The sequence below is a fragment of the Coenobita brevimanus genome, chromosome 80 (genome assembly GCF_032717465.1).
Source record: "Coenobita brevimanus isolate Jiangsu-jjx chromosome 80, ASM3271746v2, whole genome shotgun sequence".
Lineage (NCBI taxonomy): Eukaryota > Metazoa > Arthropoda > Malacostraca > Decapoda > Coenobitidae > Coenobita > Coenobita brevimanus.
In genome coordinates this window covers 8,061,806-8,088,386 of record NC_137033.1, presented here as the reverse complement: position 1 = coordinate 8,088,386, position 26,581 = coordinate 8,061,806, and the positions used below count along the sequence as shown (strand labels likewise).

Below are 26,581 nucleotides of genomic sequence, written 5' to 3'. Positions count from 1 at the left end.
CAAGGTCTAATGTATTGTTGCCAAAGAATCCCCATATATGACTTCCTATGAGTGATTAAGAGTAATCATGTGTCATCGCTTGCCTCCTATGGCACTTGGAAAAATTTGCTCCCTATCTTTATCATTGGACCACAAATTTAGGCCCCCCACTCCCACTCTTACTCATGGTGGATTTTTGTTAAAATCTAATCACTTCCTCAGGTCCACATACACAACACCTGTGAAAAGTTTAAAGATGATCCGTTCATTGGCTCAAGAGATAATCAATGCACAGACTCACATATAAGTAAATAAATAAATGAATAAATAAATAAACGCCGACGGTCACATACAAAAAGTGGTAAAAAACGTGCCCTCAGAGGACGTCAATATGGTCTCTCTCTCTCTCTCTCTCTCTCTCTCTCTCTCTCTCTCACACACACACACACACACACACACACACACACACACACACACACACACACACACACACACACACAGGTTAATGAATAGAATATGTTTATGCACCTGGCTACCCACACTGCATTCAATGAACTCCTTGTAGCTGGTGGCCAAAACTCCCCTTCAAATGACATCAATCTGAACCAAATTCGAGTTGGCAGCTACTGAATCTCAATGGCTGTATGTGCAAATTTTTGTCAAAAAAAAGAAAAAAAAAAAAATCTTTCGTTAGAGTTTTGTTATCTACATGCATGGATAAAAGCCTCCTCGTGAAATTATTGTTGATAGCTATGATTCCATTATCCTCGAGTGGTGTTAAATGATCGAATTAGCTCTCTTTGTCTCTGGAGATTTAATTTATGGTGTAAGCAAGGTGGTGTAGGTGTAGGTTTGGGGGTGCTGGTGTCCGAGTAGATGTGGTGGTATTGGTGTAGGTGTAGGTGTGGTAATGGTATCATGTTTGTGGTGGACATGGCGGGCGCAGGTGTGTGCACGAGCGTGTGTGGTGAAGTGCTGCAGGTGGGGCGCCGATAACCAAGGTAATATGATCGGGGTGCTTGTGGAGGTGATGCTGAAGACACAGGTGCGGTAATGGTGGGGGAGCAGGTGTAATGTGGGTGGTGGTAATGTCAGAGTTGAAGGTGGTATCCATATTGCAGTTGTGGGAGGAGTGGCCAGGTGCTCACACGATCCATAAGCCACAGCGTCGGCATTTTTGGTGGTGACCTTTGTAGTGGGTCGGCTATCAATAATGCAGCTAATATGGGAGGGAAAGATGAGCCGACGGATAATGGCCTACGTCTGGATAGAAGTGGGTGAGAGAGGAAGAAGGAAAGAGAGAGGTAGAAGGAGGGGAAGAAAGAGTAGAGGAAAGTATAAGAAGGTAGGATGGGTATGGAAAGAGGTATAGTTCAATGAAATAGAAAAGAAAAGGAAGAAGAAGAAGAAGAAGAAGAAGAAATGAAAAAGAAAGGAAATAAAAAAAGAAAAAAGGAAACGAAAATAATGAGAAAGATGGAGGAGGAGGAGGAGGAGGAGGAGGAGGAGGAGGAAAAGGAGGAGGAGGAGGAGGAAAAGGAGGAGGAGGAGGAGGAAAAGGAGGAGGAGGAGGAGGAAAAGGAGGAGGAGGAGGAGGAAAAGGAGGAGGAGGAAAAGGAGGAGGAGGAGGAGGAAAAGGAAAAGGAGGAGGAGGAGGAAAAGGAAAAGGAGGAGGAGGAGGAAAAGGAAAAGGAGGAGGAGGAGGAAAGGAGGAGGAGGAGGAGGAGGAAAAGGAAAAGGAGGAGGAGGAAAAGGAAAAGGAGGAGGAGGAAAAGGAAAAGGAGGAGGAGGAAAAGGAGGAGGAGGAGGAGGAGGAAAAGGAGGAGGAGGAGGAGGAAAAGGAGGAGGAGGAGGAGGAAAAGGAGGAGGAGGAGGAGGAAAAGGAGGAGGAGGAGGAGGAAAAGGAGGAGGAGGAGGAGAAGGAGGAGGAGGAGGAGAAGGAGGAGGAGGAGGAGAAGGAGGAGGAGGAGGAGGAGGAGGAAAAGGAGGAGGAGGAGGAGGAGGAAAAGGAGGAGAGAGAGAGAGAGAGAGAGAGAGAGAGAGAGAGAATTAGAATAAAGGAAGGGAAAGGGATTAGTAAGTAAGGGGCTATGGTCTGAACGAAGAAGAATGAGAGCCCGGGGTATAGAAGAGGATGAGGGAAGTGAAAGACAGAAAGAGAGAGATGAAGGGAAAGAGAGTAAAATAGAGGAAAGCAGGGGAAGGGATGGATAATTAACTAGTGTGGATGAAAAAAATAAGAGTGAGGTTTTGGGAGATAATTATAAGATTTGAAGTGAGAGAAAGAACAGGAAAAAAGAAAAGGTAAATAAGAGGCAGAATAAGCCAGGAAATGAGGAGGGTAGTAAGAAAGCAAATAAGGAATGGTGGAGTGAAGCATGGAAGAAAGTGAGGAAAGATTTTTTTTTTTTTTTTTTAGTTTTACATGTCCCTTTTTGTTGATAAGGGCTAAAGCGTTGCCCCTGGGAAGAGGACTTAGGTTACTAGCTAGGTGACGGGAGAGCGCTACCTCTCCCGGAAGGGGGATGCGGAATAAAGGAGAGAGTCAGGGGAAGGCGGGACAATAGGGGAAAAGTTGAAAAATACGGAAGAACTACGGGGAAAGAAAACAAGGACGCAAGGGAAAGTTGGTGAAAGCATTAAGCAACTAGAATATATGAGCGGATGGGAGAGGTTGAAGAATTTTTGCGAAATATGACTGGAGAAGACAAAGCTACAGATGATAAAGTATGTAAAAGTAGAGAAAGGTAGGGGTAGTTCGAGGGGAAGATAGTGTTACGGAGATACAGAAGCAGGTAAGGTAAAAGTACAAAGTGTTGAAGTTAGCAAAAATAGAAAAAGGCAAGAGTATGTAAAGAGGAAGACAATGCTAGGGGGGATATGGCAGCAGAAAAGGCAAAAGTACGAATCGTTGACGCGAGTAAAAATAAGGAAAGGCAGGGGTATTTAGAGAGGAAGACAGTGTTACGAAGATAGAGAAGCAGATAAGGCAAAGGTACAATGTGTTGAAGGGAGTAAAAACAGAGAAAGCAGGGGAACGTAGGGAGGAAGAAAGTGTTAGGGTGATAGCCAGGTGTGATGGATGGAAGGTAGCGGGAATCATGCAACAGAGCCCATGGGGTAAAAAGGGGAGCGAAAAAGACAAAGACAAATGACGTACGGAAGACAGGCAGGTCTGGGAAGAATTCCTCATTGGGGAGGGCAGATATGGAAGAATTTTGAGCAGCGAATAAGGGAGAAGAGAAAGCGGTGAGGGAGAGACAAGAGGGAGGTATAACACGGTGGAAGGAGGAAGTAGACGAGTAGAATACAGGTAGGGATAAACGGGGGTTGGGGGGGTAGATTAAGCTAGGGGTGGGCAGGCAGTCAAAGAGGGAGGGAGAAGGGGTGAATTAATTAGATAAAGTGAGATTAAATGAGGCAGATGAGAGGGAGGGAAGACATATAATACTGGATAAAGAAGAAGGCGAGAGGTAAGAGGGGCAGAGGAAAGAGGCGGAGGTATATGGTCGAAATAGGAGAATCATTGTGTGTGTGTGTATATATATATATATATATATATATATATATATATATATATATATATATATATATATATATATATATATATATATATATATATATATATATATATATATATATATATATAACAAAGAGCTGCTGTAATCGAACAAGGTTTATGAAATCACCCTCAATTTGTATAAGAAATAAGGTCTTAAGCCATTTACGAAGCCCTGACAGTTTTAGAAGCGTTTGCTTATATTTTGGCTTCAGTGTGTTAAGGTTACGATCCATAAAGAAATAGGGAGGGTCATTAGTTAACGAAAGAACTGGGTAGGGATCACTGATGACCATCAAGTAAGAGGTTTTGAAGCAAAACAAGTTAATATCAACATACACCTCAACATCTTAATCTGATTTTCCGCTGCTCTAAAATGTTCGAGTATCGGTGTACATTTACAAACGGAAAGCAAAGTACAAAAGTAGAAGCTTTCATTAAAGTACACAGGAATATGGCTTTGGATTTATCGGCTCCATCCCAAAGGCGAACCATTCACTATAACTTGTTTCACTTGAAGTCACTCTCGTAGTATTTGTAGAAAGAGTATTTTCGCAATCTTCAAAGTTAAACAAGCGCGTCTGCTGATTTCTCGTGCTCCATTAAATCGTCAAAAGTAAGAGGGGGAGGGGGAGGGAAGAAATGGTCGTGGTGAACAATGAAAGGTATGGGCGGAAGGGTTGGAATTTTGGTGGACCATGGGGAATATATACTAAGAAAAATGGCACTGTAGGATCCGTGGTTAGACTGTAGTGAAGGTGTATTTCAAAATATCCTCCAAAAATCACAATGTCCGGGAGGATAAATGAATGGGAATTGGGGGGACAAAGAAATGGCTGCGATGAGCTAGAACTGTGGCGGGGAATGAGGAAGGACCACGAAAAACTTGGTGATCTAGGATTACTGACGAGTAAAATGAAGTTTCGTTTCAAAGTTTCCCTCACCATCCCCCCCCGAAATGGACTAAGCAGAGCAGTCCCTCTCATGTACATGTCTACACAATACTCATCCACCCAGTTCTAACCTTCGACACTTCTTTCGTTTCCACACCATGTACTGCGCGGTTTCTTACACGTACACTCAACATATCAAACCACAAGACATTTTATACTTTTTCCTATGTTTAAGTTCGCCAACTACGCTCTCCTACTCTTCAATAAACTTGCCAGCCATGTCTAATAAAACCTCCGGTGTGTGTGTGTGTGTGTGTGTGTGTGTGTGTGTGTGTGTGTGTGTGTGCGCGTGTGTGTGCGCGTGTGTGTGCGCGTGTGTGTGCGCGTGTGTGTGCGCGTGTGCGTGTGCGTGTGCGTGTGCGTGTGCGTGTGCGTGTGCGTGTGTGTGTGTGTGTGTGTGTGTGTGTGTGTGTGTGTGTGTGTGTGTGTGTGTGTGTGTGTGTGTGTGTGTGTGTAAAAGCCTGGATCAAACCAATGACCCCTCCATACCCAGCCTACAATTTTGACCACTTTGCCACAACCCGATGCCATTCCTTACTGATATTTACCCGTCCCCGCCCCAGAGGGGCTCGGGGACGGTTTTTCTTTTTTTTCTTTTTTTTTTCCCGACCCGTTTGTCTGGCTGTTTTTATGTTTGTTTGTTTGACTGACTTAACAACTTGAAGCGAAAACTACTGGTGTAATTTTGACTACAATTACAGGGATGATGGACTATAACTTTCTGAGCACCTGATTTAATTTTGGGCCAAATTGAGCCAAAGACTACGCTGTAGTCCCCCCCTCAAAAAAAAAAAAAAGTAAAAAAAAAATCGCCTTTTCGCCGTAAGTCCTTTCATATTCGTCATATCGACATGAAACCAAAACCTAAAGGTGCATCTTTCAAATCCGTATCCTGTAACGTGCCTCATTACATCAGGGAGGTCACCCCCAGTTAGCGGTAGGAGGATCAATGTCAGCGGGAGGAGGTGGCTCAGTCGGTAGATCAATGTCAGTGGGAGGCGGTGGCTCAGTCGGTAGAGAGGTGGCCTGTAGTCCTACCGGACCCAGGTTCAGATCACCGCTGGGGCAGGGAACAGTTTAAGGATTTGAATTTCATAAAAGCAGACTTTACCGATCTACCAGAAGACCCGCCTACATGTCGTAAAAATATCCCCGTTAATACCAATACATCAGTCCTGTATGAGACAGCCCTAGCATGTATTCAATATGGACGGTGGGTGTTAGCGCCGAAGTGATGACATGTAGAGGTGCATGGTATGTAGGAGGACTACTGGGCCTTGAGTGCAGGCTGTGAAGCCTATACCCAGAGTCGGAAAAAAAAAAAAAAAAAAAAAAAAGGTGGGTCGGGCCTCAAATATCAAATGGGCATAAAATCGTCAATTTTCACCCGATTTACTCCAAATTTGATATGTGACATCTTTGACTAGATATCCTGTTGTGTTTATACGTCAGCACTAAAATGACAGCCGGGGACGGGTTTACTGTGCCTTGACATTGCTTCTTGTTAGTTTCTTTTTTTTTTTTTTTTTTTTTTAGCCTATCGACCATTGAGGCCGGAGCCTCTGGTCATTAAGGCAAATAGGCAAATATATATATATATATATATATATATATATATATATATATATATATATATATATATATATATATATATATATATATATATATATATATATACATACATACATAAACACATCCATGCATATGAATATACACACTTTCATGCACACGTACATATATATATATAATAATTTTTATTTTATTATTTTTTTGTAGTTTTATTTTTATTATTTTTATTTAGTTTTTTATATTTTTAACCTTATATTACTTATAATAAAAAATACCTAAAGACCCTAAAACTAACCACCTAACAGACAAATCTCTAACCTATACTGAATCCTAAGAGACAAATAACTAGACCTACACTAATGTTAAAAAAGCCTCGACCAATAGAACACCATCGACTGCAGGTATGTAATGCCTTTCTACATTAAATACCTGCACTCATCACCTGGTGACTGTCAGTCGAGGCACAACCTAATATAGGGGACATCAATATGTGAAAGGGAACCAGACGAGTCAGGAACATTTCCATATAGGCTACGTCAGCTGTCGTCCCTAATTAGAATAACTTATGCAAGATAGTATAATGTATTTACATAATTTATACAAAAAGTGAAGAACCTCGCCCAGCAGACCACCATCGACTGCAAGTGCCCAATACCTTCATATATTGCACACTTGCACTCATCAGCTGGTGACTGTCAGGCGAGAAACTTGGCTTAATGTAGGGGACATCTATATTAGAAATAGATCGGTGGGAGGAGGAACTATTTAAAATATGTCAACTGTCAACCCTAATTAATATTACAATATATACATAGTTATCGTTGATAAAAACCATAACCACACAGTAAAAAAGTCACATCACTCTGATCAGTCCGATCTCTCTCAAGAAAGCCATCAATTTATCAGTCATAACAATGTCCCCATCACCCAAGATCATGGAAAGGGTGAAGGGGACGTCACTGTTTCACATATTCACTCCTACATTTTAAAGTTTTTTCCTGAATAATTTCAGGTTGTGGGAGCAGTAGTAGTCATTATTTTTTGTGAACTGTTAGTTAACTCTTCTTTCCCTTTATTAATTTCTTGACGTTTAGTAAATCCCCACATATTTTCTTTAACTTCTTTCTAGTATCTACCTCATGTATTATTTTGTCCTTCACCGTTTCCTCTGCTTCTACGGTATGTTCCACCATATTATCATCTGCAAGGAAGTTGGAGGAGGTTGTGTGTTCACCTATGTTTGTCTGTTTGTTTGTCCGCACGATATCTCCAAAAGTCTTCAATGAATTTCAGTAAAGTTTTGTGCATGGGTGGGCCACGGGCCAAGAAAGAACTGATAAAATTTTGGGGCGGATCCGCGTCCGGAGTATCCCGCACGATGTCTTCAAAAAATCTCAATGAATACCAATAAAATTTTGTGGAGGAGTGGGCCATTGGTCAAGAACAATTGATTAAATTTTGGGGTGGGTCCGGATACTATAATTTCCACAATATCCCCACGGACCCGGATCCAAATCCTTTTTAATGGCAATGGCATTGGCGGAGGTATGCGCTCTCTGAGTGCTTTCTAGTTTATCTCAAGTTAATCGACGTCCTTGCAACAGCACACATCTCTTTGGCATGCCTAACCAACTACTCTCTATATCTTTTACAGTTACAAAGGTTCATCATGCATATGCGCATATTCATTTGCTACTACAATACCTTGCTTTTTTCATGTTTTTCACGTCAAGCTTTCATTCTGAACAGACCCCAAAGCCATCCTCTTCTATGCATCGCTCGACTTCACTTCACCTACTACACTTCTATATAATAATAAAAGAATTCAATGCACGGTACTATCAACTGTCGTGTCAGTAACATATCGAAGCATTCTTTTCTCAACAAGCACACATTCACAGCTCATTCCACTTCCTTTATTTAATCCACACTTATGTACTCTCCTCTGTTTACAGTACAATTACTTATCCCCCATCTTTCCTAAGGTATCCTTCAGCCGATGTTTATAATTATACTCCATGGCGTGCGAAGTCAGCACATAATATTATTTACTGAACCTGTAATTATTTCTCCAATCGTCAAAAAAAAAAAAATTCTCTCTCTCTCTCTCTCTCTCTCTCTCTCTCTCTCTCTCTCTCTCTCTCTCTCTCACACACACACACACACACACACACACACACACACACAAAAGAAGCCTAAAAATACTCATAAAAAATATATATATATATATATATATATATATATATATATATATATATATATATATATATATATATTCAATTGTGAATATCGATACATAACCTTGTAACAGACAAAACAGGAAAATCAAGTAAGGAGAACCTAAGTTAAAGTCACCATTCACAGACCACCAAAGTAACTGACATCAGAGGGGTGGACAAAGTAAAATATCTTTGAGTTGAGAGATATCACAAAATAATAGGAGACACGAACCTGGGAAAGCTGGACTATCAGTTAATCCCCGAACCATAGGAACAGCTCTAATATTTATTCCAGCGAAAGCCAAATGATTTTACACAGAATGAATGATAAAAGCCTGAGAGTGTTGGTACCGGAATATTTCATCCTTTCAAGGTTAGGGCAACTGTGGTACTCTACTCAAGCGAACGCCAAACTATTTTTCTTCACCAGGAGTAAGTATAGGAGCCCAAAAGTGTTTTATACTGTTTCCATCGACCCATTCATGGTCAAGACAACACAAGTATTGTAGTCTGTTTCAGCTTATGCCAGCTGCTTAAAATGAGCTGAGAGTGAGGCATAGGAACGTGAGAGTGAAAAAATTCCACTAAATCACGAAGAAACAAAAGAAAGACGAAGAAAAAATAAACATCCAAGTGTTAAATGAAAAAGGTTACATCCTCTCTCTCTCTCTCTCTCTCTCTATCTGTCTATCTGTCCACCTGTCTATCTGTAGCAAGGCCTTGGACAGCCCCCTTCCCCATCCGTCTATACCCGTCAATATTAAATGATACAAAAGACGTGATTCTTTGATGGCAGAAGAAGGTGGATAGTTTTATGCTGGTGTCTCTTGTATGACGTCAGTGATGGTGTCTTCGGGCTGGGAGAGATTACCTGAAAAATGTATAGGGTGTTGTGATTGAATATGCTCTTTCTTCAGTTACCCTCCTGTCTGTGTCTCTGTCTCTTGTCCCTCTGTGTCTTGTGTCTGTCTGTCTGTCTGTCTCTCTGTCTCTGTCTCTGTCCGTCTGCCCGTCTGTCCCCCTGTCTGTCTGTCTGTCTCTCTGTCTGTCTGTCTCTCTGTCTGTCTGTCTAACACACACACACATACACACACACACACACACACACACACACACACACACTTATCCGGTCCTCATTTCCCACCCTAGGGCAAGGTGAGGAGTAGCAACGTCCAGACAGCCAAAATTTGCCCAGTCCAATTGGCCACTTTTCCATTTACACATCATTCAAGCTCCAGTAATCCTGGCACTATCTGATACGCCAAAAACTTTCACCACATTCTCTAGAGTCAAGTAAAAGTATCCAACAGAGTCAATCCGAACGCTGTCACGTTAAAAAGGGGTGCCAAATCCATGATCATGCACTTCTTCTCACATGGATCCAGCCAGCTCGATCTCTTGTCAGTCCCCTACGCTGCAACCCAAATTACAGAGCGTAGTCAGCAATGGTACTGAAACGCCAGACATAATAAACACACTTGACAAATTATCGTAAAAAATTGGAGGCTCGTTGTCATAATACCCTCCTGATATCTACAGTCTTGGTCGAGCTCAAGGATACAAGGATTTATATCGGAAACAGGATGGATAAAATGGACAGGTGAAATTAATCTTAGACTCGTATGGCTCACTCTTAGCTGAGTAAAATCTCCTGGCATTAGCTGGAATAAGAATACTAGAGATTGCCCACCAATGAAAGAGCTAAAGGTGGCAGTATTAACACTCTAAGGCTCCTTTGACTCACTCTCAAATAAACAAAATCGTCAGGACTTGTGTGTAATAGAATACTTGATTTGTTTTGACCATGACAAGGTTAAACGCAAAAACATAATCATAATCTTGACACAAGCTTATTCTTAACCTGAATCCACCTGAACCCAATAAAGAGCAGCGAACTCTGCAAACTTATCCCACTCGCCATGTTTTTCCTTCTGCAGTTTGGCAAGTTTCCGGGATAAGAAGGGATGTGGTTTCAGAACTAGCTCCAGGAAATGGTGAAAGCGGTGGTGCGGTGGTTAGCACATCCAGCCCGCAACCGTAGGAGCCCGTACTCGAGTCTGGGGACGATTAGAATGGTGGATTCAATTTGTTCCTCCTATGTCCCTGTTTTTCCAGCTGTGCAGTTGCAAACGTGGTTGTGAACTGATTATTGTGGGTTATTCTAGGGAACTGCTGAGACTTAGCGAAACTTGAATGTCTGAATGAAGCTCGTGTTGTCGATAGGCATTAAATTTAAGACTTCTTCATGCTCCTCCTTTTCGTTCTCTTTCTCTCTTCTTCTTCTTCTTCTTCTTCTCCCCACTCTATTTAATCGTATTTCATAATTATTTTACCATTACTTATGTTCTTTTATTATTTTTCACTCATTGTCAGATACCTCGCAGTTCTCTGTCATTATAACTACCTCGACGATCATTGCACTTTTTTTTTTTTATGAGGCTTCTTGATGTCATATTGCATATTCTCTGTACAAACACCCCTCCCAACACACACACACACACACACACACACACACACACACACACACACACTTGCACACGTGTACACCTACAACTAGACAAATACACATACACACACACACACACACACACACACACACACACACACACACACACACACACACACACACACACACACACACACACACACACACACACACACACACACACACACACACACACACACACACGCACGCACACGTATACACCTACACACACACAAACACGTATATGTACACATACCCCCTCCCTCCTCTCTCTCTCTCTCTCTCTCTCTCTCTCTCACCACACCTTCCCCTTCCTCTAATCTCTGTTCATTTCCCATTTCAACACCGCTGCCTCTGCCCTGGCAGTGCTTTTTCCAGATCCCCGACACTTTAAGAGAACTACTGAAGTGTGTGTGGCTCTTGCTCCTGTCCCTCGTCTCACTGGTATTATTTCACATCTCTCTCTCTCTCTCTCTCTCTCTCTCTCTCTCGTAACATGCCTAAGACTAACACCCTTTAGTAACTAGGATCTGATTATGCACAAAGATCAAGAGCTAGGAAGGTTATGCATACTCCACTGTCCCTCTTTAAAAAAATAAAAAACATATCTAACTTAACATTATTTTTCTCTCGTAAACGGGAAATATAAGAGATGGGAAGATAAGTCTATCCTTGTCTGACCTACGAAATGAAACTGAAGAAAATGCACTCTCCTTGTCTGTCCTACGAATCCAAATCTGTCTGTGTGTCTGTCTAGCTATCTGTCTGTCTCTCTACACCTTCCACAAATACAGTTCTAACATTGCTCGCTCTCTGTCTTTCCCAACTTTGCGCATTAGTTTTTCCTTTCCCAATTCTCTCTCTCTCTCTCTCTCTCTCTCTCTCTCTCTCTCTCTCTCTCTCTCTCTCTCTCACACACACACACACACACACACACACACACACACACACACAATTACCCACCTACAAGATAAGCTGATACAAACGCCTACCTACAGATCTACCTGCCTACACACACACACACACACACACACACACACACACACACACACACACACACACACACACACACACACACACACACACACACACACACACACACACACACACACACGCACGCACGCGCGCGCGTCAAGTCTACAATTCCTACACCCCAATTTTTCTTTCCCTGCTTCTCCTCAGACAGATATAGCGATGTTTTGGAGTCTGGGAGATGAAGCCAATTATTCGCTAACTGTCTTTTTTGAATCCTTAGTATTTCTGTCGTCTCACTCCGCCAAAACAGTTGGGCAGACTGTTCATAGACGGTACCTTAATAAACCCTATCATGGTCGGACTCTACTGTGCTATTACAACTAACGGCAAGACACTTGTATTTTATTAAGCTGACTGGTAGGATTCTTAATGGTGATATTTGTGACTTTTACCCTCCAATGACTGAGACAGCTCTACTGCTCTGTTAAAGCTGAAGTCAGGTTTTCTTCTGCTGAGGTAGAGTTACATAAGCCTGCGTGTTGATATCTGTATCTTTCACCCTCCAATGTTCGGGACAAAAATTGTACTTACAAGTACTTTCACGACGCTGTCAGGCTGCTGTGCACTTGCTCAAAGGACAGCCCTTTTCTGGATCACTGCGCTTCCCTTTACTTGAAACCAACGATTTATGTGTCGACGCAAGAGTATGTGCTTCGCTGCCTTGTCGGGCAAATCAGCTACAAAACCAATGGGAACAATTGGAGGTTAAAATACCCCTTCAAAAATTTCAATCGACATGGAAATGAAACGGGCTGATCTATGACCTAATTCCAAACATCCCGCCAAACTTCATCGAAATCACATTTCAAGTTTTGGCTCCGCTACGTCCGTCGCACACACACACACACACACACACACACAGGATCAGGGTATACATGATGATTAAAGTATATAGGACTCTAGGTAACGCCAGATGATTCTACTGAGTAGATCCTAAGAGTCGTAAAGTGCTAATACTGGTATTCTATTTTAGTAAAAAAACAGACTATTTTTTTCCTATTAAACTAAGAACAAATCACAGGTCTCCGACAGTATTAAGCACATCACTAAGAAACTTTTTTTTTTTTTAATTTACATGTTATATTCTCTCGTTACCCCGAACAAATTTCATTCAACCATAGAAAGGATCTTTCCTCCAATTCGCAGTCTCTCCAAGCAGAATAAAACAGCCAGGAGATATCGAGAATTTAATTAATAATGCCGGTACGTCAACAGAATGATGCGATAAACGACTCCATTATGATGTCCTTTGTATCTTATTCTTGTTGATTTCAGATAATTATATTCTGCGATAGAGACTTCACAGTACAGAGTGTTTGGACATAACATTCCTTAACCCCTTTACTATAAGACAGTTCCCCCAGCCCTTTGAATGCAATAAGGAATTTATTCATACATTCCCTTTTCTCAAGTACTTTTAGGTGTTGGTTCTGATTTTTCTGTATTCGTTTTTCATACCAATATTCCTTGCTATAACCTCATGCCTTTATTAATAGAACAATAGGCATGAAATGTACAAGTACAGTATCAGGGCTTGTTATCTCGAGACATCTTTCTCAGATTTTTGAATAAGGCATTCATAATTATTTCCGACTCTCCAAAATGTAAAAGATGAGTGAATGAGCAGCAAAACTGGCACAAAATCACCAGGCACCAAAACAACCATTCCCATAAGGCTTCGTACTCTACTCGGTTATGGTACTGAGCAAATTCGATTCTTACTTGCCCAAAGTCAGTTTGTTTATTCGTTTATCTGAATTAAGAATACTAGCAACTAGGGCTGTCTTAAGCTGAGGCAATGGAAATTGGAGGTATAAAGTTTTCAAAAATCAATTTTCAGTACGAAATAGAAGTAATTTGTTTCCTTTATAAAGGCTCCAACATACTTGCGCACGTATACAGTATCTATATATTGTTTTAAACAACCTATGGCTCTGTGAAATCGATTCAATATGAATGTATATTGCATGTACACTAGTTTGTTCCAGAATCATCCTATATTTTCCGAGAAAATAGAAGACAAACAGACGACCCCAAGAGAGAGATATGGGCCAACAGAGAAAGCCAATTACAGCACACAATGGGAGTCTGATCACATCAACCTCCACAACACCATGGCTGATATAAAAGGACTTAATTACATTACTGCCATCACTACTATTGCACATCTACTACTGCAGCTCTCTACTGTACTAATTCAGCAGCTTCTCCCACTATCACTACTACTTCTACCCTTTTCCTGTCACTAGAACTAAAAAAAATTCTATATTACGACAGGTTTTTCAATTCTTATTCTTCTTTTCCCACCATCACCACCACTACAACAACAACAACAACAACAACAACTACTACTACTACTACTACTACTACAACTACTACTACTACTACTGCCTTTACCAATATCTTCACTATTACTTCTACGATTACTTCTGCCACGATCATTACTACTTCTGCCACTATTCCCTCCTACTACATACACTGCCGCAGCTTTTACCACTACATCTACCGTAGTAACTTCTGCTACTAACTCTGCCTGTGTTACGGCCATCACTACAACAACTTCTACCATTCTTACCGCACTTCACCACGTCCACCAAATGCCTCACGGGACATCATCGACCGGAGTGTCTTACCTTTTCAGTGCAATGTCCTATTAATACACCTGCGCGCATGTAGTGTAATGGGTGTAATGTTTTGCTCAGTGCATGAGCGTGTTTGTGTGCTAGCATCATAGTTCAAACAGTTATGGCTCCATTTAAGCCAAATTTGGGTCTGAGGTTGAGAGTCAGCCGAGACTGACCTATTGTTTTTTTGAACAACAGGTCAAAAGAAAAAGCCACATGACAAAGTCAACATAAACAGCTCTGGTCTGATTTAAATCAAACTTGGTGGAAGTGCTTAAGGTAAGGCAAGAACAAAAGAATTCGATTTTAAGAATAATTAGTAAAAAGTCAGGGTCACAGGGCAAGGTCAAAGCTCGATTCACGTGTGCCTGTATGTGAATAGAAATGAAAATATAATCTAAGCCAAAAATGTGATCTGTTTTTTTCAGAACAATAGTTAAAAGGTCAAAGTCACATGGCAATATCAACTTAAGCAGTTTTCATCGGATTTAGAAGCAATTTCTTGGAAAGGCTGAAAGAAGGGGATGAAAAAATTCGATTCTGGGAATACTCAAATGTTCGACCCCATAGCTCAAGGAATTCTGATTTGTTCAGATCAAACTAAGCATGAATGGATTGGATTCGTCACTGAGAACACGTCAAAGGTCAATGTCATGAGGCAAGGGAAACTCAGACAGTACATGATCTGATCTGAACAAAGTTTGGTGAAACGGTTGAGCGTCAGACAAGAATGAAGTAATTCGATTTTGAAAACTACTGACTGAAGGTCAAGGTCACAGGGCAAAGAGAATGCTCGGCTTTGAGACAATGTAGGCCGTGGGTTGTGTAGTCTGTGAGTATTCATATATATATTTTTTTTTCCACTGCCAAACGATTAAATTCAGCTTTGCAGAAGCTTTGATGGGGAAGAATTAGATATAATCTTCACTAACCCTTTCGCTATAAGACTTCCCTTGCAGTTTGTAGATAACAAGAAAAAAAAAAAAAAAAAAAGGCACGGGCATGAGAGATGCTAAGGTAAAAACACCACCGCCAGTACTCACAAAGGATGTCGAGTGGGAGGACGTTGCTGGTGGTGGCGCCCTGAGAGTTGATGGCGGTGCAGGTGTAATTGCCCGCCGAATGCCTTCGCACCATTTGCAGCACCAGATTCTTTTCAGACACCAGGATCCCCGCCTTCTTCTGGCTCCGCACACGCTTGCCCTGGGTGGTGGAGAGATGGGACACATGTTGGCGGTTTGGGGTTGAGACTAGCGCACATATTGAAGGCGTGTGTTAGAAGCGGAAGTACGTGTTAGAAGAGGCTTGTGTTACAGGCTGGGGTACGTGTTCGAGGCATGTGTTAGAGGATGAAACAAGTTTTAGAAGCATATGTTAGAGGCAGGGGAGAATGTTAGGGAAAGGGCACGTGTTGGAGGCTTGTGTTAGAGGCTGGGGCATGTGTTAGAGGCCGAAGCAAATTTCTAAAGCATACATTAGAGATGGGGACACTTATTAAATGCGAGCAGGGGGGGTGGGTGGGAGGGGGAGGGGTGGATGAGGGTGGATGCGTGTATACTGTAAAGAATGAGTGTGTGTGTTAGAGAGAAGGGTAGTACCCAACTCCCGTTTGTTGTGGAAATGTTTCAGTTAGAGGTACCGATGTCTATCCTCCATTGCTTTCTATTTCCCACAACTCTTTTCATACACGGATGTATTTTGCCTTTTACATCCACTGATTTCATGATCTATGAGTAACTTCAAGACGCACCCAGTATGTCTGTGCTCCTCACAATAGACTAAGCCGCTTCCAAAATACACAACATAGAAGGCCACAGCATATAGGCCACCGCGCATATGTTGATAAACTGTCAGATGGATGATGAACTATATAAATATTTATGTTCATTCCAAGGAAGAATTTTTCTATTACTGCTGCTACCACTTAGACGATGATACTCAGCTTTGGGAACACGTCTTGCTGTTCGAAGAGCTTATGCTAAGGCGAAAAGAGCTGTCTGGAGAAAGCAAGAATATATATAAATCTATAAACGTCATCTGACTGAAGGTGGTAGGAGATAAAAGATATACAGCTTGAGGGAAAGACAAGCCGATGTAGCACTACCTTCAGGTGGCTCTGTATTGAATGATATACCAAATGGTTTCCTGAAATCCAGGAAACCAAGGGTACGTGGCAGTCTTAGAGGCAATTCCTGCGGTAGGAGAAAAAAATAGTCCCCTCACCCACAATTCCTCGCAGGATCGACAGCATAAATGGAGGCAGGGGTTAGCACTCCCCTACCCTCTGTATTTATTTGCTGACATAGGTACAGGGAGCACTGGATCTGGGTTCTGTACCTGCCCCAGGTTCAGGAAAAAATAAGAAGATTCGAATGGTCATGGGGACTGTACTGTAAGGGGCGTGAATGATTAACGTATGAGAGTGGAAGTGGTGAAAATGTTCAAGAGCGTAAGTACGCTGTGATGGTATATGTGAGCCAAAGATGCAAGGGTATGAAATGGATGAGTGCGAGGGTGTGACGTGTATAAGGTCAGATAGGCCTATGAGTGCACATGGACATTGTATGGAAGGATATGCTCTGCTGATGAATGATGAATGGCAGAGGGATTTGAAATATTATAAATGCATCATATAAAAGTGTATGTATGTATGTCAAGTTCCAGCTTGAGATGATGAAAGTGACAGTCAGTCTTGCATATGCAACATGTAACAACAGGAGTGAGGGAGAAAGGGACATGTACTGGGATCAGCTGGATGAGTGACAGGAGAGATGCTCAGAAGATATAGTGTTTGTGATGAGTGGCATGAATGGCAAAGTTGACATCAGTCCTGGAAATAAAGTGATGGGACGTTACTGAGTACCAGGCAAAAAACAATAATGGCGGCGACTGCATGGCGTGTGTCTGGAAAGGTGATTATGCATTCGTAACTCATACTTTAAGATACACAAGACAGAGAAAATGAAGAGAATGTTATGAGACTGATAAATATTGTAGCCTTTACCTAGGACGGAAGATGCTTGGAAGTGTTGTTGATACCAGGTAATGAGGGGAAGAAGTAGATTATATGACTGTGGTATGCAAAGTAAACCTAAGAAGAGAGTGCTGAACAAAGGGAGAAAAGATCAAAGACTGAAAGTCGAGAACATGAAAACAAAGAAGTGGCAAATCTCTCATAATATTTATTATCATATCTTGTTTCTACACTCCACACACTTAATACTCATTTTCATTGCTTATACTCTGACTTTTCGTCTTCAAGCCAAACCAATGTCTTATGCCCTTCTGTTCATGTGGGCATTGAAGCACTTCATGTAATCCTTGTGTAGTTGTGCAACACGCTGACCTCTCTTTTGTATCAAGTCCTTTCATATCGCCATACACTTTCTTTCCCTGTGACATTTTACTTTCAACCTCCTTTGCATGTTTATTTCTCTATCACTGCATTCGGGTACTTAAACTCCCTCAGCAGTTCAAGTTTCTATTCACTATTTCGTAGCTCTGCCACTGTGGTTGTGATTACGTTTTACTCTGTTAAGTTAGATGCATGGAGACGCCGCCCTAATAAACACCCTTCCAATAGTGCTTCTGATTGAATGGTGTGCCAAACAAGGCGCCTTTGTGTTGCCTATTTAAGATTCATCCATTACTGAACGTTCATAGTTGAAGTGTGCTTCCAGGGTGTGGGACGAGGACCCAACATGTTTTGTACCACAACAGCCAAGCTCCCCAACCCCCGTTCATCTGCAGCCAATTGTGTTTATATTTTACATTGATAATAATTTAGGTATACTTATGCTCTAGTACAGATAGAGCACACTTTAAGAATAAAATGTTTTCTGCTTTGTCTCGTTCTATCATCATAAAACTCACCACAACTTATACACTTCGGCTGAAAACCTAGTCGGTATAATTTTTCTTTGTTATTAAGCCACCAAGAAAGAAGTTCACTCATATCAATTTTTTTCGTTTTCTGTTACTGCTTCATATTGCAACGCTTTGCCCATTTAACCTTTAAAACAATGCAAAGTGAAAAAGCGACGAGGGCGGTGTTGTAACCAAGCACTGATTTTTTCAGTTCGTGTGTAATTTTTCACAGCCTTGACAACCGCATTAAATCCCAATATCTCTCTTACATAAATGGGATTCAAGCCTGGGTTTAAGAATTAGCAGATGAGACAGACAGACACACAGACAGACAGACAGACAGACAGACACACACACACACACACACACACACACACACACACACACACACACACACACACACACACACACACACACACATCCAGCTTCCGACATGGAAGTTACTACATAATAGTGAAGAGTGACTACAAGCAGGACACCAACTTATTGCCATCCACCTCAAGTCTCACTTTTATGAAAACAGCGAGAGTATTCGTCCGAGTCCAATGCTCCGGCAATATCTGATCTCCGAGCTGCCATCAAGGGTCCTCGCTCTATTTGTGGCAGATGATTATTTGAATAGATAAAGGCGATATGCAGTTTCGATACCCAGCTTACGTCTCTGGCAACGATAAATGAATATGATGATCTTTGAGTTGATGAGAATAATAATCTGAAACAAATGCTTGAAGGCAGGATATCATTTACCACCGTGAATGGAAACTATATAACCAAACTAGCAGGGGCACCCGGCGTTGCCCGGGCCAAAAAGGAGAACACTTTAATTCTATTTGTTCTAGTTCAGTCTTTGTTTCTACTCCAGAAAGACCATGTACCTCTTATGCTTTTGAACAGGGATTATAAGAGGTCCAGGAACTTTCTACTTCAGCTTTTGCAGACTAACGCACAGTATTAATGCGCACTTATTTACTATTAACGGTGACCTCAGATGACCTCCGACCAGTGACCTCAAATGACCTCGGAGGTCAACCTCACATAGCCTATTTCCGAAGTGGAGGTCATGTGAGTCTCCATGCCAAAAAATGGTTTCAGGGGTACCCGGCGTTGCCTGGGCCAAAACAGGCGAACACTCTACCGGTATCCTCAAATGACTCAGATCTGAAGTTTAACCCCCTAAAACCATCTTTGGGTTACCCTGATTCAGAATATATATGGGTCTGGGGGTCTCTAGCCCTAGCTTTGGGCGTGACTGAAGGACAAACAAACAACGCAGCTCTTTTATATATGTGCAGTTGGATCTTTGGTGATCTAGTGGGTTATAGCGCCCGTGTAGACTTACATCGGAGGGTGGCTGGGGTATACTGGTCTCACAATGCCACTCAAAGTCAGCAACTTTTGTTACTCTCGACTTGAATGTCTAGACTAAATAGCCTAGATCCGGGCCCCTACGCTTCTAAGGAAGTGAATGAATGAATGATAGAGAAACTTGCTGACGAACGATTCATGAAAATGCAGTACTCAGTAGCTTTTTGCCTCATATATCAGTATCAGCTTACAGATCACTGTTTTCATGATCTTGGAACGCAATGATGTGTGATGAAACTCGTTTTAAACTAAACTGTCTATTATAGAATCACATTAATTGCTCGTATGAGAGGTAGCAGTGTTTGTGCTAACTATACTCCATTTCACCGAGCCTGGCATTATCAGTGATGTCGTCAACACCTGTAGGACTGATGAAAGTCCTCAGTACTGGATATACCTTATTGCGTTGCACATTATATTGGTTCCCAAGGTAAAAAATATAGGTTCACCTAGTGTACAGGATTTATATCAAGACCACAGGCGTTGACGACATCACTGATGGTGCCATCCTTGGTGAAATGGAGTATTGTTCAGGTCATCTGGAATGCCTTTTATTTTGTTCAAGTTTCTCTGGTTTTCTTCATCCTCTCTTCTCTTCCCTCCCTTCTTCTCCTCTGCCCTCCTCTTTTCTCCCCTCCTCTCTAAGTTGCTAACCACCATTCCCAACTTCCTCGCTTATCACCCATCCCTTTCATTATCACTGAATTTTCGGAATCATCGCCCCTCTCTTACTTCTATTTTTACCCTTTCCTTCTCTCTTCCTCATTTCCTTTATTCGTCTCAGCGATTACACCTTCCTACATTTACTCAGTTCTCCCGGCTCTTCTTGTTTGTTGATATCGTCTTCCTATTTTTCCAGATCTTTTCTTCACTGTTAATCGTGTCTCACTTGCTCTACATAATCTGCTCTAATTCTTTTCTGTCTGCTGCATCCACAGCTACTTTTCACTTCCTACTTCTCACATTCGCTGCAATCTGTCTGTCTGTTTGTTTGTCTGTCTGCCCCCCCCCCCCCCGTCTCTCTCTCCCTGGCTGTCCATCGCCTCCAGGCCTCGCTATATCAAATAACACAGCCAGAAGATCCCCAAACTTACGGGTCAAAACTTTTTCCCCCTCTTTCCAGGTTATGGGAACAATTTTTTGTGGTCGCTTTCTGACTGGTCCTCAGGCGTCCCTGTCCTGTGGATCTGGTTTCCTTTCTTCCATATTTTATTTCTGGTATTTATCCTTTTTAGCATAAACGGCCGTATTAGTAATTATTTCACTCCCACTGACATTGTTTAATTACTCAGCTTAGAGCTTCTAGAATATGAGGGACTGTGCTTCATTGTCCCCTTCACTGCAAGCTTCTCCCACAGGCTCAATAAATCTGGTAAAAGTAGCATAAATCCTTGTAAATCAGTAAAGTACGATTCAAGGGATTTAAAACTAAGAGGACGAATGTATGTGTAAACCCTCAACTTGTAACTGTCATGCATGGAACAACTATGAGCATATGATGTAGTTACCCAGGATATCACGATACAGGCACAATCAACAGCGAGACAGAGGAGAAGAGTTAGACATTATTCACTAATTTCACTCATCATGGGTCTCACAAATGATATCAGAAATTCTCGGCTTGCCAATCCCTTTATGTTTTCAGCTTCAACAGGACGACCGACCGTGTGAGAATTCATTTAAGGTGTGGCTACTGCATTTTTAGTGTATGTGTAGGACAAATATGGCGTTAAAATGTTACTGGCAGTCTTTTAGCAGTCGGTATAGCTTTTTATGTGACGTGTGTCTAGAAAATTTTCCAGTTTGTGTTGTTTGTGGACTTAGAGCAACTCGATACAGGTCGTTTGTCGTTGTGTTCTGTTGGGGTTGGTAGTGCTGTTTGTCTTAGCCCATTTCTTTATTTGATGAGTTATATGTCTTGGAGAATACTTAGAGTTAGTTTTGATATGACCACTCATATTGTTGGAGTTTCGCTGATGATATCGTTCTGTTAACCTGAGTGACAGCAACAACAGTGCGTGAAAGTGCGTGTCAGTCAGAGAACGGATTTTGTATTAGTTTAGGCAATTTTTCCCCATCCCCCTCTCTCACTCCCTGTGTGTGTGTGTGTGTGTGTGTGTGTGTGTGTGTGTGTGTGTGTGTGTGTGTGTTCACTGAGTCGTCTTACTGCAACTGAGACTGACTATACTTGGTGAGCAGGTGGGTGGATGGGGGAAACTAAGTCCATTGGGGAAGAGGTCCATGGGATCAACAGGTTCATGGCTGGCATAGGTCCATGCAGGGAAATAGGTTCAAGTGAAAATAAACCGAGGGGAGGGGAGGATGGGCCCAAGTGCCTCAATCGGTAGAGAGTTGGCCTGCAGTCCTAATGGACCCGGGTTCAAATCCCGCTGGGGCAGGGAACAATTTGAGGATTTGAATTTCATGAATATCAGACTTTACTGATCTACCAGAAGACAGGCCGACATGTCGTAAAAATACCCCCGCTAATACCAAAACACCAGTCCTGAATGAGACAGCCCTAGCATGTATTCAGTATGGACGGTGGGTGTTAGCGCCGAAGTGGTGACATGTAGAGGTGTATGGTATGTAGGAGGACTACTGGGCCTTGAAAGCAGGCTGTGAAGCCTATGCCCAGAGTCGGTCACATAAAAAAAAAAAAAAAAAGTGGAAACAAAGATACATTTCCGTGTCCTATAGCTATTTCAGATGTATGCACTCTTCTGTCTGCTTGCATCTTTTCCCTACTACGATGAATAAGCACTGCAGGTTTAGCAAAAAACTCTTACCCTCTTTTTCTCCAGATCTCTGATGCAAAAGTTAATCGGTATTTCCAGTCCTTCATGAACACAATGGTCAACTCTACAGCTGTCTTTTTCACTTTTTCTTTCCTACTATATATGATTTTTTAATCTAGGATTAATGTGTCCAGAAATGTCGAGTGGAATGGATCTTGATTTTGACTTTTTTTGTTCAATTTTCTTTGGAAAAGACAAGTTTTGCAGGCTCGGAGCCTTTGATTTTCTATTCCTACATTTAAAGTAAACCTTTTCACAGTTTGCAAGTGTTATTCTTATTCATTATACGCATAATATTCTTTCCTTGATTCGGACGTGCTGTTATCGCTTCTGAAGGTTGTGATGTAAAGCCACACCGACAATTTCTAAACAGATAATTAATCATTTTACCTTTCACATCCCTATGAAGTATTCGAAAGGTAAGGCATTATCGTAATCGTACATGGAAGAATTAACAATTTCATTCTGATTATACGTCTCCAAAAACCTGCGACCATAATTACACCACATACAAGGTAAAAGGTCATATGGCTGGGATTACGGTGGCTGGATGAAAGAACTGGTGGAGGAGGTAATGGAACGGTGAATCAAGGGAGGGGGGAGGTGTTGAGGGAAGGAAGGAATCAAAGAAAAGGTGGAGAAAGTGAAGGAAAGGGAGTCAGAGGAAGAATGAAGAGGGTAGGGGAAAGGGAAGATGAGAATAGGTAAAAGAAGGGGGACTAAGAGAAAGTGTGGAAGGGGTAAGAGAGAGGGAAGGTAGCAAGAATGAGAGATGGCAAGGTAGGATGTAAGTGAGAGAGGAATATAAGGAAGGGGGAGATAAGTGAGGGAGGAAAGTAAGGGAAGGGGAAAGGTGATGGAGGGGAAGATGTAAGGGAGAAAAGAGGTACGTGAGGGGCGTGGTAAGGGAGGGGAAAGAAAGGATGGGGAGAGGAAAGGGAGGAAGAATGTAGGAATGGAGGTCGGAGGAAAGGTCGAGGAGGTGAGCAAGGAGATGGGATGAGAGGGGGTGGAGGAGATAATGAAACTGTAAAGCTGTAGAAAAGGGAAAGGAAAGAGGCAAGAAGGGCAAGGAAGGAAATGGAAAGGGTTATGGAAAAGAGTGAAGAAGATAGGAAAAAGAATGAGAAGGGGAGTGAGAAAGGAGGGGAATGGGAACTGTGAAAGGGCGAAAAAGCAGAGTTAAATGAAAGAAGAGACTCCGTGAGAGAGAGGGGGAAGGAGGAATGTGAAGGACGGGAGAATTTGGAGAAAGGGAAGGGAAGGAAGGAAGGAAGGGGACGAGAGAGAGGGAAAGGGTGGAAGGAGGAGGAAAGGAAAGTGGGAGGAGAGGATGAGACAGGAAAGGAAAAGGTAAGGAGATGAGAATGGCGAGTAATGGAAGGGGAATGGAATAGGGTGGAGGAAGATAAGCGAAGTACTGTACAAAGGAAAATAAACAGCAACAGATTTAGTGATACTTTCGAGACTGTTTGTTGCAGAGAAGCCTACTGTGACTACGATATCTAAGTCTATGGGCCGTAGATAAGAATGGCAAAGCAGGAAAGAGGAGATGAGGGAAGGGTTATCAAAGGATGGGTGGAGGAGGTAAGGGGCGGGAGAGAAAGAAAGGAAAGGCAAGAAAATCTAAACACTGGATAAGAATGAAAAGCTGGGATGGACGGTCGATAAGAATAACGGAGACTGAAGAAAGAGGGAAGGAGGGGAGGAGAAATAAAAATATAAGAAGGGACGAGAGGGAGAAAAAAAGAAACATATAGAACGGGGAGGAAAATAAAGAAAAACGACTAAATGTAAAACAGGGCTTAAATATAAAAGAATGGGAGAGAGAATGATGGGAAGGACGAAACAAAGGCATGGGGGAGAGATTGGGAATTAAGGAGAAAAGGAAACATGTGGCCAAGATGTAATGTAAGTGGTCTCTTCGAAAGGACGCGAGTTCGACGCAAGGTTGAGGCAAGGAAGAGCTTAATGACTTGAACTTCATTAAAACTGAATTTAGTGACCTTCCACAAGACCCCTGGCAATACCATCGCACTAGTCCTGAGTGAGATAGCCCAAGCATGACAAAAAAATGGAATATCAAGTCTCTGTCCACAGACAGACATACAGAATAGAATGGAGAGAAGAATGGAAATAAATAAATGTATCCGTGTATCACAAGAAAAATGATACAAAACGAAAGAAGCAGTGTAATTGAAGGACGACACAAAGGTAAAAAAAGATTAAAGATAAAAACTCCACTTACGTCTTTGCTCCAGATAACCTGTCGTGCCGGCGGGTTGCAGGTCACCTCACACTCGAAGTATACGTCCCTGCCTTCCGTGATTGGCTGTTCCCCCAGGTTGGCCCCTAGTCGCAGCTTCACACGCGGCGCAACTGAGAACAGGGAGAAGACTTAAGATTAATGTATATCAATTACACCTTTTTTTTTTTCTTAACAAGGCAGAGGCTCCATATCTGCAAAATCACAGTCTTACCCTAGAATGAGAGCTGCATCTTGATTTCCAGTTCTTCAGCTGTGAGACCGGGACAAAGAGGGAACATAATTTTTCCATGAATTTGACTGGACTGAGTTCAGGACAGGGTAAGAGCGATAACCATAAACGCTCCTGAGTTTAAGATATGTATAAAAAAAATCTATGTAATCTCCTGATGATTATACTCAAATTACGAGTACAGGAAATTTCTTGTAGCGTAGTGATAAAAGAAGCATGTATCTAGCCTCTCCGGTTCGAATAACCAGTCCTTAGATAAATAGCATCGTATGGTGGTTTCATGATTAGGACGTCCCCTTCCTGAAGGACTTGATCCTACTGTAGTGATGAGAACCAAATGCTGTGTTAAGAATCTGGTAAAATGGACGGTGAAATATTACAAACGTTATTTCCACCACAGCGACGAAAAGGCCAAGAACAAGATGGAGGGTTGAGATGGGAGAGTTTATGGGAGTATGGGTGGTGGACCATATCATTAATATGAGAGAGCTAAGGTGTGTACAGTTTCCAAATTTTGAAAATAATTTCTGAGACATACGATGATATAATGTATGACATTTCTGTATCACCTCAAATACACTGTGGAATGCAGGTTGCAGGCTATCACATATAAGAATAAAGGATAGTCTGAAATTGGGGACTTGCATACAACTTCGCATTCTTAGTATAATACGGCTGGATGCATCGTGAGGGAAGGAGTAGTTACTGAAACACCATTTTGTCAAGATCATTCCTGTAAAGATGCGACACCATGCAAATGATATGCAGACAAATAGATAATGAATTTAACGTATATACTCAAGATGACCCTACTAATACACAAATTTATTATGGCAATAAATAAAAAGAATCAGGAAAGGTGAAACAATTATCAACTATATCCTGGGTCTTCTTTGTCAGTTCACTGCAGGCCAGACCTTCTCCTATTGAGGTGAGTAATTGAGTTAATTTTTCCTCATGTTGGTTAAATACCAAGAGGGAAGAAGAGTCTGTAAGGATAGTGGAGCAAATGAAAGTGTCGTACTGGCAGTGTTTATATGTGTCACGGTCCATACGTGTCAACGAAGTGCGAACATACAGCCATGATAGTACATGAAAGGACATTACTACCAGCACTCATTTAAATGTCTGTCAGGACCGGGTTTCGAACTCAAGTCCAGGACACCGCAGAACGGAAGGTGAACAGGATAACAACTAAGCTGTCGTGGTTCCATTACTTATATCAGTGTAAATAATACAGTAGCCTATGTTAATGTGATTATTAAGACTTCTTTTAATCTCTTCACTTAGTAGAAGACTTTTATGCCTTAGATTCATACTAATGTAACTGTAGCCAGAATTTACTCAGCTCCGAAGTGACCTATCGAACTGAAGGAGTCGAGTATAGCCTTCATTAATCCTTTTATATACTAGGGCGGTCTCCATTTCTGAATAAAATCGTTGCCAACAGCAAAAAGTAAAAAAAAAATGTCCTTGAGTTGAAGCGATTAAGATCATATCGAAGACAGAAGAGGTCAGGCCGGGTGGGGAAAGGGTAGGAAGGAAAAGGGAGGAGGCGAAAGAACTAGCCAAAGAGTACCGTTATGAGCAAAGTTCACAATAAAATTCCGTCTCCAGGGTGTCCTGTTTT

General features: G+C 41.9%; 1 protein-coding gene across 1 annotated transcript in view; it reads right to left on the bottom strand.

Moving 5' to 3' along the window:
- The window catches only part of LOC145409221 (protein turtle homolog A-like), a 264,912-nt gene that overhangs the window by 35,607 nt on the left and 202,724 nt on the right, over window positions 1-26,581 (bottom strand). Inside the window, exons 8-9 of the mRNA XM_080279705.1 lie at window positions 24,702-24,832; window positions 15,467-15,626 (exon numbers count right to left, since the gene is read on the bottom strand). Coding sequence (XP_080135831.1) covers window positions 15,467-15,626; window positions 24,702-24,832 — 291 coding nt within the window. The remainder of the gene's footprint in view (window positions 1-15,466; window positions 15,627-24,701; window positions 24,833-26,581) is intronic.